Below are 18,888 nucleotides of genomic sequence, written 5' to 3' on the forward strand. Positions count from 1 at the left end.
TGAACCGATTTTGAATTTGGTTTGCACCCCGAGTGTAGTTTGATCTAATTTGAAATATAGGATAGGTTATATCTCAGTTTGTAGTCGCAATATTATTTTATTGCAATTTTTTTTTATTTGTTTATACGTAATAATAAAATGTTACGTATACGCAGTGGTGCACCTCTTTTCAGTTGGTATGGATATATTTGTGCACGTGCGTATTTAACTTTACATACATATAATATATATATATATATATATAGCACATCACCAGGGCCGGCGAGAGGGGACCCGGGGCTTCTGAGGGGGCCCGCGATTTGAGTACTAAGAAATTTTTTTTAATTCTGGAGAGTCTTTAGTTGTTCTATGTGCAATTTTTAAGCCGAATTTCAAAAGCAACGAATATCTGCATTTCGTTTTAATATTATAGCGAAGTGTGAAAAATAAAAATCTATATATTGTTACGAATTTTTATTTGCAAATCCTCTTATTTGCCCTTTTGCTAGGATCGTATCGCTAAACTGTTGAATAAATAACTCCAATATTGAATAACGGAAAAATTGCCTTTATTAAAATACTTCACAATAACACTCAAACTGTGCAACGAATAGCTTAATAACCAAACTCATATCTTAAAGGAAACTGACTTTCAAAATAATAGTGCTATTGCTCGCTAGATATCGTCTTACTCGTAACTGCTTGACAATTCAAATCAAACTGAATTACTTCTTACTCGCTGGCGTCGTTTTTATAGTTTACGCTGCATACTTCTAGGCTCTTCGATTTCCAGAAGTTACTAGTTGTTTCGGCTACAAAATCGCCAGCCACAACTACGTGCATAAATTATTGCTCACTCTTGTGACAACTCAGATAAGGTATATGCATGTGTTTGTAGTTTACAGTCTCCCGCACACACATAAGCGTATAAGTAAATTCATCGGTGTGTGACATCTCATCTCTTGCTGCCTTGTATGTAAATGTTGCTCGTCGGAATGTGTACATATGTGTAGACGCAATTATTTATTCGTTTAAGTAGATACATAATGATTGAATTATTGATGTGCATTCACGTCACTGCTTAGATCGGCTTAGAGCTGGCAGCACTCCTTAGTTTTGCTAATATTCGTAACACTGCCCTCCACCTAAGTCTGATCGTCCCGATCAGACAAATCTCTCGATCTAAACGCTGCTAGCATCGCCAAATGTACCACTCTTCTACTCCGTGGTATCTCAATGCTTTGTATGCGGTAGATGGTATCACTGAACTTCTTCACAATCTTGTACGGGCCTTCCCAACTGCACCGAAATTTGGATGGAACAACTTTCCGCCGGTGAGGGTTGTATAACAGTACCAAATCTCCCGCCAAGAAACTTTTCGAATTATTGTTCTCATGGTACCTGCGTTTCATCGTACCACTCAATACCCTGGTTCGTTCCTTTACACTCTGTTGTTTGGCCGATGAACTACTTCGTAGAGCTTGCGCTGGACGGATTTGCTTTGCATAATCAGTATCGTTCCCACGTTTCCCCACAGTAGTGCGCTCTGCGTTTACGGCCACCCACATTGTTGGAGCTATTGGGACCGGTGCTGCAATGTCGTGCAATATGACCTGGGTTGCCGCACTTGAAACATTTAATAACTCCGGCATTTCTCTGTTGTGATCCCTTCAGTGCTTCCAAAATTGTGTCTACCCATTCTGGCCTTTCTACTTCTACACGATGAGCTTTGTATGCTGGTTTACTCAATAGTGAGGCCGTTTCCTGAGTCAATGCATGTGATACCGTTTCAGAAAATGTCAGCTTTGGGTTTGCGTATGTAGCTCGCTTCGTTTCCACGTCCCGTATGCCATTTATGAAACTCTGGATTTTTACCCTTTCAGTGTATTCCACGGGTGCGTCCGCATTTGCAAGATGAGCCAATCTTTCAATATCTGAAGCAAACTCCTGCAATGTTTCATTTGCTTTTTGGTAGCGGTTTTGCAACTCAATTTGGAATATCTGTTTCCTATGCTCGCTTCCATAACGTCGTTCTACAGCAGCCATCAATGCTTCATAATTGTTCCGCTCTCCTTCGGGAATCGTCTGTAGAATTTCCGCTGCTGGCCCCTTCAATGCCACGAATAGTGCAGCAACTTTATCTTCCGAATTCCAGTTGTTCACTGCTGCGGTCTTCTCAAACTGTAGCTTAAAGACCTGGAAAGGAACAGAACCGTCAAAGGATGGTGTTTTTACCTTTGTATTGCTTGCTGAAACAGCTGGGCGGTTTAATTGCAACTCTTGTATACGACCTCTCAAAGCATCCACCTCGGCTTCGATTTTTTCCTCAAACTGCGTTATTTTCTCGTCCATACGTGCTTCGAGTTTTGATGATATACGCGCCTCTTGTGCTTCGAGTTGTACTGTTATGCGTGCCTCTTGTGCTTTCAGTTGTGTCTCCATTTTTGATGTAATGCGTGTCTCCTGCGATTCTAGTTGTGATGCCATATATGTCTTCTGTTCTGCCAGTTGAGATGACACTGTCGATGTTTGAGCAGATATTGCAGCTAAAATCATGTTCAAGTCTGTACTGGTAACCGTCTGCGATGTTTCGTTCTTCTCTTCAATTTTTGTTGTCTCCTCGCCATCAAGATGAAAGTCATACTCTTCCACGTCAATTCCTTCTAATTCCATTGCCTCTCGTAGCCGTGCCTGAAGTTCGAGCTTAACGCCACTTGTATTCCATCCACGGGCTTCCAACTCCTTCTTTAGTTGCTGGATCTTCAATTCACTGAACTATGCCATGTCCTTGTTGTCCTCTGGAATTTATTCAACAATCCCACTTCTGACACCAATTGTTACGAATTTTTATTTGCAAATCCTCTTATTTGCCCTTTTGCTAGGATCGTATCGCTAAACTGTTGAATAAATAACTCCAATATTGAATAACGGAAAAATTGCCTTTATTAAAATACTTCACAATAACACTCAAACTGTGCAACGAATAGCTTAATAACCAAACTCATATCTTAAAGGAAACTGACTTTCAAAATAATAGTGCTATTGCTCGCTAGATATCGTCTTACTCGTAACTGCTTGACAATTCAAATCAAACTGAATTACTTCTTACTCGCTGGCGTCGTTTTTATAGTTTACGCTGCATACTTCTAGGCTCTTCGATTTCCAGAAGTTACTAGTTGTTTCGGCTACAAAATCGCCAGCCACAACTACGTGCATAAATTATTGCTCACTCTTGTGACAACTCAGATAAGGTATATGCATGTGTTTGTAGTTTACAGTCTCCCGCACACACATAAGCGTATAAGTAAATTCATCGGTGTGTGACATCTCATCTCTTGCTGCCTTGTATGTAAATGTTGCTCGTCGGAATGTGTACATATGTGTAGACGCAATTATTTATTCGTTTAAGTAGATACATAATGATTGAATTATTGATGTGCATTCACGTCACTGCTTAGATCGGCTTAGAGCTGGCAGCACTCCTTAGTTTTGCTAATATTCGTAACAATATATTAAACTGACTTGGAGTGGGACTGGGACTGGAATAAAATACATACCGCCATCTGGGACAGGCAATAAGGGATGCAGAAGAACGAGAAGGAATTGAGAGAAGAGAAAATAGAGAAAGAGATTTAGAAAGAGATAGAATGAGACGAAGATGGCGATAGATGAAGCGAAAAAGACGGAGGGAGGAGGGAATAAAAGGATTAGGAAAAAGTGATGAGGGGGGGGGGGGGGGGGGAGGGCAGGGTCAGACGGAAAAAGCATATTAAAATGTATGCAGATAGGCCAAATTTTGTGCAGGACAACGTCTGCCGGGTCTTCTAGTTGTTTATAAAAAGCTTGTTATTTCTCTGATAACCAAAAACGTCCTACCCCAAACTAGATATATATATATACACCCATACATGGGCACTTGCAAACGTGTGCCAGTTACATATTTAGACGCATTAAATACTTAGTCAGAAACAAGTAGTACATACTTACTAACATTAATTCCAAAGAAAAATTTGCAAACGACTTTAAAACAAAAGACTTAAGACAGAAACTCGCTGTAAGGCAGCGCCAAGAATGACGTGCCTGCGAATGAGCAAACCAATATGCAAAGCACGAGAAGAATGAATACATTTAAATGATAAAATTAATGCGTGAGCATAAAAAATAAGTATTTTATTAACAACAAAAATACAAATAGCATAGAAAAAAAGTATAAACAAATACTAATAAGCATTTATGACGGCAATGCCATAATGAAAAAAAGCCAATTAAATTGATGGCAGAAGGGTGCCACCCGCTACTTAAATTGTATTTTTATTTACAAACCTTTGTAAGTTATTCAGCTGGTGTAGGGCTTAGAGTTAGCTTTAGATTAAACGCACTTTTGTTAACAATTTGATACGTGCAAGGTCATGAGGTTTTTCTTATTTGCTTCATTATAAGAATAATTAAACCGCATTATTTCATTTGTAGATTTATTTAGCTTGTGGTTTATGTAATACAAGATTCAGGTTAGAAAAGAAGCTTTAACACATACGTTAAAAGCCAACAAACGTGAATAATCAAGTGTTTACTTCAACAGCCAACAAGTAGCCCTTTGTTTTGATTCATAGTCTGACAGCTGCATAATTGCATTGAAATTAGTATTTAGTGATATTTTTCAAACAACATAACAATAGAACATGTTGGAATTTTTTATTAATGTAGTATATTTGTTTTAAAATTTGTTTAGTTCTAACTTCCGAAAACAATGTATCGCCAACAACAACTCATCAGAAGTGCGTGCTATGTATGCTTGTTATGAAGTTTTGTTTGCATTTTTATCACTTCTGGTCAGAACAAGTCGGATTCGTTTTTGTAAAATTAACAAACTTCGTATTAAATTCAAGTTGTCCACTTTAGCATGTCAAAACAAACTCAAAAAAAATTTAAGCCATAAAGACATTCTATAATTGAGGTTAATTTTAATCATTTTTTGACATACAAAGGTTAAGTTAGGTTGAACTGGCCGGTCGATGAGGCCCGTACATAGACTGGATGTGTCCGCAGTGTTACCGGAAATGTATTTAACGACCAAACTGAAAACCCCTATCAAAAACCGGGACGTATGTTATAAAATAACTCCGTCCTCTTGACAAATACTAGAAGCTTTCTAGGACCTACTCCACTTGCTCCTTCTAAATATTACAGCTGTATCACTCCTAATAGCTGGAGTCTTAACCTGGAAAGCGCAGGGCACACGCACAAAACGTACTTGATCATTTCCTCCTCCAACCCATTCTTCCTGCAACAGCTATCACTGATCAAGCCTAATTTAAAAGCATGTGACGCCAGAAGGCAATGTCCAGTCAGAATACCCGCCATGAGTCTACAGTTCTCTCTTTTTAATGATAGAAGCAACTTTTTAGTCTAAGATTGTAAGACCTACATATAATATTTGACACTTTACAGCCCCGGGCTTGAACCCACGCTTTTTCCGCTTTGTCGATCATATGGACCTCTCGCCTTCTCTTAATCTCGCCCAATCTAATTGGGACATCTACGGAGCAAGCTTCAAGGGATGCGCTCTTTTTATCTAGTTCTTCCGCTTTTTCATTCCCACCTGTTTTTATATGACCTGAGATCCCAATTATTTCTAGGGTTTGCTTACACTCTAACACACTTGTAGATGCTATGCTTTGCGAGACCCTACTACTTTGGAACTATCTGTGCACATGTATCGTCTCGCCCACCACTTTAGCACCCACGCGCCAAACATGCACCTCTATTGTGGCTTAAATAGCCCCTCTAAGTACAGATAGTTAATCAGGTAGTCTGTACGTCCTGTAATTGACGGCCTTTAATTCGACATAAAAAACTAAACAAAATCAGTAGTTGGTGCGATTTGCATCCAAGGAGATTCCAATTTGCGTCGTGCTCCAATTAAATTTTTCTTGCAAATTGCCGGATGGAATCACATGTTTTATGGCGACTCCGAAAGGCAGCTGCAAACAGACGAAGTTTCACTGAAAAGCTTTTCATTCAACCAATGCTAGAGGTGTCCGTTAGAAAAATTTGTATCTAATTGAAAAAAAAAAAAACTGTTTTCTAATATTGCTTTGCCCGGCACTTGAACCCAGAACCTACGATGTAAATGGAAAGACACCTGAAGAGTCGGGAACTAGGTAGGTAATGAGTGATTACATTAGCGTAGCACATGAGCGGCCGACCAACTACTTTGCCAGTTTTGCTGCCGGCAAGCGACTGGGAGATTTTCTTGCGGCTGTGTAATTTAGACACAATTTCGGAGGCATTTGCCTTAAAGGTAAAAGTGCTGTCGAGCATTACATCTAAGATCTTTGGGTGACAGACAGTCGATGGTGTAATGTCATAGACGTGAATGTCCGATATTTGTGTCACCTGTTTCTTCCACGGCTTAAACAGAGTGGCCGTCAACATAGTTGGCGACAGTTTTGGATCGCGCGTGGTGAAAAAAAGAAGCTTTGATAAAAGAAGCTTTGATGTGTATACTAAATGGAAGCAGGGATAAGATAACTCCCTACGCCATCCTCTGTTTGATTATCTTATGTTTCGTTCCCAAAATGCACCGACGTCTACCGACCACGCCGATTATTTGCAATCTATCCTTAAAGACAAGGGAGAAGTGGTGAACCTTCTATGTCTTGGAGTAGTGTGTGGTGGTTGACTATGTCAAATATTTGTTGTTGACTACTTTGCCTCTTGACGGCAGGGTGGCTCTGTTAATTTAACAATGTTTTATTTCACCCTGAGAATACCTATGAAAGCTGTTAAAATAAAAAACTTTCGTCTATATTAGACAAGCAGTGAGAGATGTTGTTATAAAATAAATTTCTGTGGAAACGTGGTCATAACAACATGGTAGTGAGTGAAATCAGATCTTTTAACAGAAAAATTAGTAAGATTGATTGAGAATCTGTAATTTATACAGAGTAGAGTAAACTTGAGATTACTAGTTTCACTACAGATCATACGAATAAGGAAATGTGCTTTCTTCACAAAAAAACTCGGTTTAATTAACCATAATGCTATACATTTTACCGAACGTCTGTTATTTGAAGAACAATGAACTCGATTTGTTGATTTCACTAGCGTCATTTCTTTCGGTACTCACATCTGCATGTTGATTTAGATGTAGACTTGGTTTCACACGTAATATTACAAAATTGCACAACTCTTCCTTCCCGTGGCCTTCACTCTTGGCCATATTTGAGGGTCAAAGTCAAGTTGGCATATTCGTCAACATTTACTTCATGAATTGACATGCATATGTGAATGTTACATATATGGATGTATAAATGCAAATATTAAATAAGTTGTGTAAATATTTGCATATACACGAAATATTGACAAACACAAATTTATAAAACTAAAAGTTGTTTGAAGTTTTTGCTAGATTATAAAGTTATAAACATATAAAGCAGATGGAGCTAAAACTTAGCTGTGTTAGACCTTAATATTTTTGTCTGCTGCTAATACTTTTTTTTAAATTTTCATTTTTTTAAATACGTGATTTTTTTGCAAAATTCAAAAATAAGATATAAATATTTTGTGTACTCACGTCTGGCAGTGATGTGCATGTTGTGACAATTGACGTTAACGTCAACAAAATTGCAAATTTGTGTGACATTTTGTAAAAAAATGCTTTTGATTGTTCCTAATTTTTTTTTAATAATTTTTATAGATTAACTGTAAAGAGAAGAAAAAAGAAATAAATAATAAATAAGTTTAAAAAAAGGAATACTTTTTTACTAATATAATAATAATAATAAGTAAGGAAGGCTAAGTTCGGTTGTAACCGAACATTACATACTCAGCTGAGAGCTTTGGAGACAAAATAAGGGAAAATCAACAAAATGAACCTAGGGTAACCCTGTAATGTGTTTGTATGATATGTGTATCAAACGGAAGGTATTAAGAGTATTTTAAGAGGGAGTAGGCCATAGTTCTATACGTGGACGCGATTTCGCGTTATAGCCATAAAGGTGGACCAGGGGTGACTCTAAATTTGTTTGTACGATATGGGTATCAAATTAGATGTATTAATGAGGGTTTTAAAAGGGAGTGGCCCTTAGTTTTATATGTGAAGGCGTTTTCGAGATATCGACCAAAATGTGGACCCGGGTGACCCAGAACATCATCTGTCGGGTACCGCTAATTTATTTATATGTAATACCACGAACAGTATTCCTGCCAAGATTTCAAGAGCTTTTGATTCCGCCCTGAGGAACTTTTTCATTTTTCTCTACTTAATATGGGAGGAGTCACACCCATTTTACAAAGTTTTTTCTAAAGTTATATTTTGCGTCAATAAACCAATTCAATTATCATGTTTCATCTCTTTTTTCGTATTTGGTATTGAATTATGGCATTTTTTTAATTTTTCGTAACTTTCGATATCAAAAAAGTGGGCGTGGTCATAGTCGGATTTCGGCCATTTTTTACACCAATACAAAGTGAGTTCAGATAAGTACGTGAACTGAGTTTAGTAAAGATATATCGATTTTTAATGAGGTTATCGTGTTATCGGCCGAGCGGAAGGACAGGCAGTCGACTGCGTATAAAAACTGGGCGTAGCTTAAACCGATTTCGCCCTTTTTCACAGAAAACAGTTATCGTCCTAGAATCTAAGCCCCTACCAAATTTCACAAGGATTGATAAAGTTTTGTTCGACTTATGGCATTAAGTATCCTAGACAAATTAAATGAAAAAGGGCGGAGCCACGCCCATTTTGAAATTTGTTTTTATTTTTGTATTTTATTGCACCATATCATTACTCTAGTTGAAGGTTGACATAATTTACCTATATACTGTAAAGATATTAAATTTTTTGTTAAAATTTGACTTAAAAAAAATTTTTTTTTAAGTGGGCGTGGTCGTTGTCCGCTTTTGCTAATTTTTATTAAGCATACATATAGTAATAGGAGTAACTTTGCTGCCAAATTTCATCATGATATCTTCAACCACTGCCAAATTACAGCTTGCAAAACTTTTAAATTACCTTCTTTTAAAAGTGGGCGGTGCCAAGCCCATTGTCCAAAATTTTACTAATTTTCTATTCTGCGTCATAAGTTCAACTCACCTACCAAGTTTCATCGCTTTATCCGTCTTTGTTAATGAATTATCGCACTTTTTCATTTTTCGATTTTTTCGATATTGAAAAAGTGGACGTTGTTATAGTCCGATATCGTTCATTTTATCTGCAATCTGAGATGAGTGCCCAGGAATCTACATACCAAATTTCATCAAGATACCTCAAAATTTACTCAAGTTATCGTGTTAACGGACAGACGGACGGACGGGCATGGCACAATCAAATTTTTTTTCGATACTGATGATTTTGATATATGGAAGTCTATATCTATGTCGATTCCTTTATACCTGTACAACCAACCGTTATCCAATCAAAGTTAGTATACTCTGTGAGCTCTGCTCAACTGAGTATAAAAATAGCTTGGCGGTATATGTACTTCCGCTAAGAATTAGGTGAAGCTGCTCTACCAATTGGTGGCTTGCTTATTTTTTTTATTTCCAATACATTTGACGGAAATATAATCTGAGCTCTTGCCTTGTCCCGTGTATAAGTACCAAACCCCCTTATAGTACCAAGAATAAATAACTGCAATATTCAATAATGGAAAATGGTATTTATTAGACTACTTTGAGAGTACTCACAATACCACTTACACTTCGCAACCAATAGCGTGCTTAAATCAAAACTGAATACTGACTACTCAGCTTGCACTGCTTTTATACTCTCCGTTGCTTCATTCGCATATTTCTACTAAAGTCTAGACATTTCGCTTTCAAGAACTGCTGTATCTTCTGCTTGGTAAATGAGCTACATATATGCGTGTCTACGTGTGAGTAACAACTTCGGCTGATGACTACAACTGTGTGTGTGAGGTATCTCTTCGTTGCCTTGTACATAAGTGTGGCTAACTTTAATATATACATATACATAAGAGTGGCTGCTTCATGTTTGTGTTGTTGCGTGATTATTAACTAGCCCAGTGATGTTAACATTCGCCACATTATTATTATTAAGCCTGGAAGCACTGCGACTATGTGCAGATCTATTGTGCATGACCTTTCAGCCTAATTTTGTAAATGGAGGCTTTTGGTGTATCTAAGTACCTCTTCAGGCTTTTTACTCCATATTACATAGGGATTAAGAGCCACACCACTTAGATGAGAGAGTCTCTGCCTAGCCAGAGCGACGCATTCGCAGAGAATGCCAGCTCATAGAAACGACAAATTTGGGTATTGAATACATTTAACTTATTTAAGTGATATCTTATACCACAGTGTCGCGTATACTATCCAGTGAGAGTACTTAGGCCATCTCAGCTTAGATTAATGGCTGATACTTTCGTTGCCGGAAGTATAAACAGTTCGGTCTGTCTTTGCACTGGGCATTCAATCCAGTGACGTGTGAATTATTTAGTTTCCCAGTTACCCTGGTGTATGCTTTTGTAAGTCCACAAAAGGGCTCTGGACCATAGAATGCTACTATAGCACCCTGATTTGCTAGGTAATCTGCATGTTCATTACCTTCGTAACCCTGATATCCGGGAACCCATCCATCGTTCAGAATTTCAGTCCAGTCATCCACTAGCTTAAATGTAACTGTGTAAGATTGCAAGGTACGCAGAGCCGCCTGGCTGTCTGACATAATGTAGATGCTCTCCGATGTTGAGCCTCTCCGCAGACATTATTTACCACAGACTTCTATTGTATGGATATCTGCCTGAAATATGGTGGGGTAGCACCCCATTGGTATCGATTTCTCGAAGTTCGGCCCATAGATGCTAGCTCCTGTTCTTCCGTCATAGAATTTCGATCCATCCGTAAACCAAACCTTTGAGTCAGGGTCATTATAAAGATTCCCTGTTTGCCAGTGGGTTCTGTGCACAATGGAAATTTCAAAGTTCCGTGGGATTCTGAGCTTAAGAAGCATTACGTCACGCAGTTATAATGTGGATTTCCTATGAATTTTCCTATTATTTTCAAACATATTCCCTATCATGTTTCCTGGCTTCAACTCCGAAATATTTTGAAGTCTTAGTGCGCTTAGTGTTGCCTCTTTCTCTATCAGAATAGGGAAGGGAGGTATTCGCACTATAGCACTAAGTGCATCAGCAGAGGCCGTTATCATCTCTTCCAACTCTTCTCGTCTAAGAACGATACAAATCTCTTTTCGTCTGAGAAAAATATAAAATATTTTTATTATTATCCTTAAAACCAAGACTTATTTATGGTGTCAAGAATGAGAGTGGAAAATGGCGTACTTTACAAAGTTCATGACGCGATTAATATAATAAATCAACTACTGAAACTTTTGACTATCTAATTTTTAATCTTAATTGGGTTTCAACGCGGATTAGTAATCAGTTCCGCCAAAGTTCAGGAAAAAAAATTTATTTAAAGTAAAATTTCAAAAAAAGTCTAACAAAAAGCTAAAATATTCACCAGCATCTACTACACTCTTAAATGATTTCGATTTTTTTTGTATACTTTTATTGCATATACAATAAAAATTAGTATACCATCAACTGTATCTCAATACAAACTATAGGATTTGTTAGTAGTGGAAATAGTTTCAAATATGCAAAACAGGTGCGCAGGTGCTAATCTATAGATGACTGATTGAATGATCGATACGTCTGAAGAAAAATCCTTATTCGTGTCTTTTTTTATACCTTTCATGAATATGAAATGGTATATTAACTTTGGTCCGATGTTTGTAACGTTGAGAAATATAGAAGATAGACTCACCATTAAGTATACCGATTTGATCAGGGCGACGAACTGAGTTGATATAGGGCGTCCGTATGTCCGTCCGTCTGTCCGTCCGTCTGTCGCAAACTAGTCCCTCAAATTTTGAGATATCTCAATGAAATTTGGTACAAGGATGTATTTTTGTATTATAATAGCCATTTCTCGGATCCGGTAGGATCGGACCACTATAACATACATCTCCCATACAACCGATCGTTCAGATAGAAAGGTTTTTGGTAATTTCTCCCTTAATTTCCAATATAAAAACGTTAAATTTGGTGATATATATTCTGATATGTCATAGAAGATTTCCTGTAAAAATCATTTCGAACGGAGCTATATATTATATATATTCCATACAACCGATCGTTCAGATAAGGGCGCTTTTTGCCAGTTTTTTATATTTATCTTATAAATCGTTTAGGTATGTACATCTGTTCACTATATATTTCTTATTTTATACAACCGATTACTTGGAGATTACGAACGGGATAAGATTATTGTACAGCTCCATTCTTGAAAGGTATGAAGTCTTCGGCACAGCCGAAGACAGTCCCGTCCTTACTTGTTTCTTCTTTCTTTGTTTTCAATAAAGTATTATTTGTTATTGTCTTTGGCTATTGCATATCTTGTTTAGCACTGCTAGCAGTAAAGTGAAGGTCATGCAGGTAATTTAAATAATGAAGTAATGTCATTTATTAGAGAGAATAAAAAGATCCAAGGTGTTCGCATTAAAATTGAGTAAAATTTGTTTGAGTGACTTAAAGCATGCACATTTTCCTTCAGTGGCGGAAACTATTATTCCTTTTATAATATAATTCCTTGCAAAACTATTAATTTTGGACTTTTAATATATTTGGGCCAAGATAAAAATTATTTTCGAATTTTTATTACCTGAGTCCGATAGAACTATTTAAACTCGGACTTTTAAAAATAAAAGTCCGGAAATAAAAGTTACATCCGGACTTTTATTTTGGGCTTAAAAAATAAAAATAAAAATATTTTTTAATTCGGTTAAACCGTTTCTTTGTTATCAATTCGGACTTTTATTTTGGCCTTAAAAAATGAAATTCCGGATGTAACTTTTGTTTCCGAACTTTTATTTTTTTAGTTCGGATAAACCGTTCCTTTGTTATCAAGCCGGATTTTTATTTTGGCCTTAAAAAATAAAAGTCCGGATGTAACTTTTATTTCCGGTATTTAATTTTTAAAAGACCGACCGATTTTACTTCTATATGTGGACTTTTATGGAAAAAGTTCGAAAAATAAAAAGGATGCGTGATTCGACATGATATTGCTATAGGGATACCTGAAAACTCAAACATTTTCAAATAAGAAAATTTTTTTGACGCGAACTTTTTCGACTCCGAAAAAAAAATAATTATTATTTTCCGTGTTGATTTGCTTTCATTTGTTTCATTAGCCATTGAGTGCGCTTGTAATTCTAAATTGGTTAGTGAAATATTCATCAGACATAGTTTATAATTTGTATCCCAAAGCAGGATTTTTCATCCTGAACCAATGACTAAAACTCCCGCAATGCCACAACCGTGTATTTGTAATTTAATTTATGAAAAAAGTAACTGTCAAATGACGTAACGCTTTTGAAGTTTTTAGGTTTCTTTAATTAATATTTTTCTTTAAATTTTCATTGACGATTTTTCTTAACGAACAAAAATTTAAACTTCGTAAAAGTTGATTTTTTCCTTGCGCTTTTTTATTATTTTCAATCAAATTCTAGCCAAGGGACTTTTAATAATAGTTTATGGTGATGCATAGTATTTGGTCCAGTTTAGGAACCTAACATCAAAGCCAAGACGAATTATTTAAGTGTACCGCAGGGCGTGTTCCGTTCCCACTATTGAGTAATTTTTACATATCAAAGGTCCCGTTCCCACCCGAAGCACTTACCATTGTTTTCTACGCGTCTATGATTACACAATACTTGCAACAGTTCGAGCCCTTTCATCTATGAACCTTGCTGTAAAATTCACAACTATCTTCCTAGTCTTTCGTATTTTTTCTCCTTATGAAATTTGGCATTATCACCTGCAAACTCTTCAGCGACCATATTCACCACGTGAACCAAAAAGGCGTCGGAAATGTCCTATGTCAGAGTCCAATATCCGAAACTTGCAGTTGAAAAAAGCCAAATCTAGGGAGTCACTTGACACAACTTCCAGCTGAATACCGTATAGGTTAAATTCTTATCTATCAATAATCAACCCTGACATACATAATGTATGCCCTGTATGTACGAACCCACCACCGTTTTAGTGGCAATGTGAAACCAACGCCTATAACTTTCTTTGATACAGCATTTTTATTAGAGGATACTGATGGCAATTTCTGAGTGATCGCACCAATTGAATGGAGCAAAGCACTGCTATAACCAAAACCAAATGGAAATACACGACATTTAAGACTTTCTATCTTGATATCAGATATGGGGATATCTCCGCATCCGCCCATTTTTGTCTCTGTGAAATTGAAAAGTGTCATTCACAGAATCGCCCTATTAAGCTGCAACCCCGATGTAAAAAATATATTTTGAAGCAGTTTGAATTATGGAGCTCACAGTTGGTTTTTCTATCACATGAATGTAGAACTGCGTAAATTATTTCCTGTTATCTGCAGGGATGTCTTGGTTTCTTGGTTGGCTTAACAGCCCAAACGATTTTGAGCATTTCGCGATAACTGACACCAATCGCGAGCATCAAGGGAAGTCAAGTCTTTCTACACCTGCCTCTCCCAACTCAGTAGAGGTCTTACTCTGTTTCCAAACTGCAGTATAGACTGAAGTACTTTCTTAGCCGGAGCGTCTTCGTTCATTCGCGTAACACAACCTAGCTAGCGAAGTATTTGGGTTTATATTCGCTGCACAATCATCCTATCTGCGTAAAGCTTGTAAAGCTCATCATTATACCGCCTTCGAAACCCGCCGTCATCATGACGGACAGGACCATACATTTTCCGGACAACTTTTCTCTCACGCACTCCTAGGGCCATCTCATCTTCGCCCGATTTATCTCCAAAGTGATTTAGGTGAGCTTTTCTTCCAATTTGTGTAGTGCTCCTTTTAGTTTTTCCTACAAATCGGCATGACGGGATCTATGTACATGTTTTATTCTGATTCTGAACGGCATTTGCACGGCATATGAATTTTCACTGAACCACTTTTCATGACAGAAACACACTCGAAGTTTTTGCCAAATCACTGTCGAAGGGCGACCCCGATTATAAAAACTTCTTTGTAATTGAAACAAAAGTATAAATTTTTGATGTTACTTTGTCCGGGAGTTGAATCCAGGAGCTCCGTTGTGGTGTATGGCACGCTACCATCCTACCACATCGGCTACATGACAGGGCCTCATTATGCCAGTTTTTTATCCGATATTTTACTAGAATGGTACCATGTTATATTTTCATTAGATTGAACACAAATATAGTGAAAAAAAAAAATAACTGTAACTAAACCGTTCTTGAAATTGTAATGCACGGATGTGCGAAACTAAATAATTGACCTTATAGTCTTATGAATCCATGACCATTTCGAGAAAAAAACAGGATTTTTGACATTATAAACATTTCAAATTTGACGTTTGAACCTTTATGTACCGTCATAGCTTCAATTGACTCTGTGGCCAATTAAAGTCGCCATAATGTCAATTGACGTTATGCCCATTGACTTTATGTCACCCCTCCCACTCATTCACCTCAGTTAGTGATGGTAAATCAGAGCGCCTTTGTGAAAGTTTTGGTATTTTATGTATAGTACAAAATCTGCCCTTATCTATCATTTCACGGCTAACACCGTGTTGTTGTTGCTATGGTAGTGCTTCGTTGCGATGTGGGATTATTGAGTTGACACCGGGTGTGGAGTTATTGGTGCTGTCACACTATTTCATGACGCCGTGCCGCAATATCGCGCCAATAATACCAGACTACACCTTTTCCAGTTTAAGTTCAGATAATTACAATTCAAGTTCAGAATTTCCAATTCAATTTCAGAAATTTACAATTCGAGTTCAGAGTTTCCAATTCAAGTTTAGACAATTACAATTGAAGTTCGGAAATTTCAATTTAAATTCAGAAATTTACACTTTAAATTCAGAAAATTACAATTTAAATTCAAAAAGTTTGTCAGGAATTTTTTCTTTCATGCAAAGGAAATTAAAGTATGTAAGATAGTAAATGGTAGCGCTAATAATTTGATACAAGGATATGAAGGCCTACCATCTGTTAAGGAAGCATCGGACTTTTAAACTTACTAAATCAATTTTGCTACTTATGTGCTTCATAGCGAGATAAACCGTTTCCTCTTTTCTCTCTCGTCCTGTAATAAGAGGTCAGTTACAAGGACATCTAGCTATATTCTAAAGGTAAGAAGCATTGATCTGCATTAAGTATGACAGCAGTGTTGACGAAATCAACGGAGGGTCCACAATCCCACAAGTAACGTATAAGTACTGTGTGCATCAAGTCTTCCTCCACCTGCCTCTCCAAACTGAGGTGTCGACAAAAGTACTTTCATCGCCGGAGCGTCCTCTTACACTTGTTACAAAGAGTTTGATTTCTTAGCTCGGGATGTACATGCCTTGGAGAAAACTTGGGGTACAGTATATCGAATCCACCATTGTCAACGAAGCATCCACACTTTCGCAAATAACATATAAGTATTACTTTACGTACATAATATGAATTGGAATAATAACTTTTGAAAAATAACACCCTACTTATAATTTTCCGAACTTGAATTGTAATTTTCTGAATTTCCTGAACTTGAAATGAAAATTCTGAACTTGAAATTGAAATTCTGAACTTGGATTGTAATTTTCTGAACTTAAATTTTCTGAATTTAATTTGGAATTTCTGAACTTGAATTGGAAACTCCGAAATTGGATTGTAAACTTCTGAACTTGAATTGAAAATTTCTTAACTTAAACTGGAAAGGGTGTAGTAAAAATTCTTTATGAAACTTCCGCCATGAGTGCTAAGAGATTTAACAGCGATATCTCTTGACAGTTAGTGTGTTAAAAGCCATTTAATCTGTTAAGAGCTCTACTCGGTTATTCCTTATAATTAACTCTGCCTAAGGGGCGTCAAAGTAAGAAAATTGCTGCACAAAGGTCGAACTAACAACCAATAACATAGAGCTAGGCGATTATTGCTTTCTGGTGTTCACAGCACCGCCGTCATCAATTCAGTGTCGCCAGTAACACCAGTAACACCAAATATGTGCTTGACACATAAACATCATTCGACTCAATGGCGCATGCAACACCACCAACTCACTCTTTAGCCGCGACACAATGAAATTTTCATATAGATGCCTTTAGTACTGATTATGCATTCCAGTAACATCGCCACAATCAACGAAGATGTTGCGTGTGTCCGCACCCTTAGCCAAAGCAAATGTCAAATTCTTCTTTTTATGCATTGCATGCAACAAAATTTGTAAGATGGCAACGTTTTCATGTCATATGGTGCCAGTGTAGCTCAATCTACCGTTCTTCATAAAAATACGTGCAATCTACTCATAATGCATAAGATTGAGTTAAACGACTTTATATGAAAAACTGCTTATGGACGGGACTTTAAACAGCATCAGAATTTCGTTTGGTTTTATAGTGCTAATTCACGGAGTTGACACCGGCCTTGGCGTTGTTGTCATGGCATCAACACCACAAAAAATGTGCCGATACCCAGGTTTTTCTATGACTTTTAAAAGATTTTTCTTTCAAGTAAGCAAGCGAAAAGCATCCTTTTAACAGCAGTACTACTGAATGACCCCATATTAAAACAAAAAATTATAAATATTTCCTTAGGTTATTACATCACTCAAAATTTTCTCAATCTCACAAATCTTTCATTTCAACTTAAAATAAATAATTAACTTTTATTCTTGCTAATGTTGCCACTTAAAATTAATGTCACAGCGTTGACAGCTACTATGGTGGTAAATATAATAATATAGGAAGCAAAAAAAGAAAAACAACAACAAAAATCAATGTGTTACACTAAATGACAGCAGGAAGAAGAAAGGTGAAAGGAAAAAATTTAAAATATTGCAAAGTTTATCAGCAGCTTTGGTGTTTGGTCGAGTAGCTCAGTTGGTCTCTGGAGCGCGCGCAGTTGTTGCTTGTCAGCTCAAATTTTTCACCAATGGCTGTTGCTTACACAGCCGGTGGATTAGCTAACGCCATGCAGTAGCAAATAAATGAAATAAACCAAAATACAAGACAAAAAATAATAAGACGAAATAAATAAGTTAGTTAAATAAAAAGAAATATTAGTCACAAAGCAGTTTATGCAAAATAATAAACTCAACGGCGGAGCAAATGTGCAAAAAAATAAATTAAAAAACAAGTAAGGACGGGTCTGTCTTCGGCTGTGCCGAAGACTTCATATCTTATCCCGTTCGTAATCTCCAAATAATCGGTTGTATAAAATAAGAAATATATAGTGAATAGATGTACATACCTAAACGATTTTTAAGATAAATATAAAATAAAAAAATGGCAAAAGACCCCCTTATCTGAACGAACGGTTTTATGGGATATATAATATAGATAGCTCCGATCGCAATGAGTTTTACAGGAAATCTTCTATGATATATTAGAATATATATCAACAAGTTTCACATTTCTTTATTGGAAACTAAGGGAGAAATGGCCAAAAATCTTTCTATCTGAACGATCGTTTGTATGGGATATATACTATATATAGCTCCGATCAAAGTGATTTTCTCAGAAAATCTTCTATGATATATTAGAATATATTTCACAGAGTTTCACGTTTATACTTTCTAAATTGCGGTAGGAATGACCAAAATCGTCTTATATGAACGATCGGTTGTATGGGAGATATATGTTATAGTGGTCCGATCCTACCGGATCCGACAAATGTCTAATATAATACAAAAATACATCCTAATGCCAAATTTCATTGAGATATCTCAAAATTTGAGGGACTAGTTTGCGTTCAAACAGACAGACGGACGGACGGACAGACGGACATGGCTATATCAACTCAGTTCGTCGCCCTGATCAATTCGGTATACTTAATGGTGAGTTTATCTTCTATATTTCTCAACGTTACAAACATCGGACC

General features: G+C 36.8%; 1 protein-coding gene across 13 annotated transcripts in view; it reads right to left on the minus strand.

Moving 5' to 3' along the window:
* The window catches only part of sona (sol narae), a 457,038-nt gene that overhangs the window by 341,513 nt on the left and 96,637 nt on the right, over positions 1-18,888 (minus strand). For all 13 annotated transcript variants that reach the window (XR_010950642.1, XR_010950641.1, XM_067771974.1 and 10 more), the window contains one exon: positions 7,556-7,683. Coding sequence is in view for 11 of the 13 variants with exons in the window: in XM_067771974.1 (XP_067628075.1) it covers positions 7,556-7,624 (69 nt within the window). In the remaining 2 variants the exon portion in view is untranslated. The remainder of the gene's footprint in view (positions 1-7,555; positions 7,684-18,888) is intronic.

The sequence above is a fragment of the Eurosta solidaginis genome, chromosome 3, assembly GCF_040869045.1.
Source record: "Eurosta solidaginis isolate ZX-2024a chromosome 3, ASM4086904v1, whole genome shotgun sequence".
In the NCBI taxonomy this organism is placed as follows: Eukaryota; Metazoa; Arthropoda; class Insecta; order Diptera; family Tephritidae; genus Eurosta; species Eurosta solidaginis.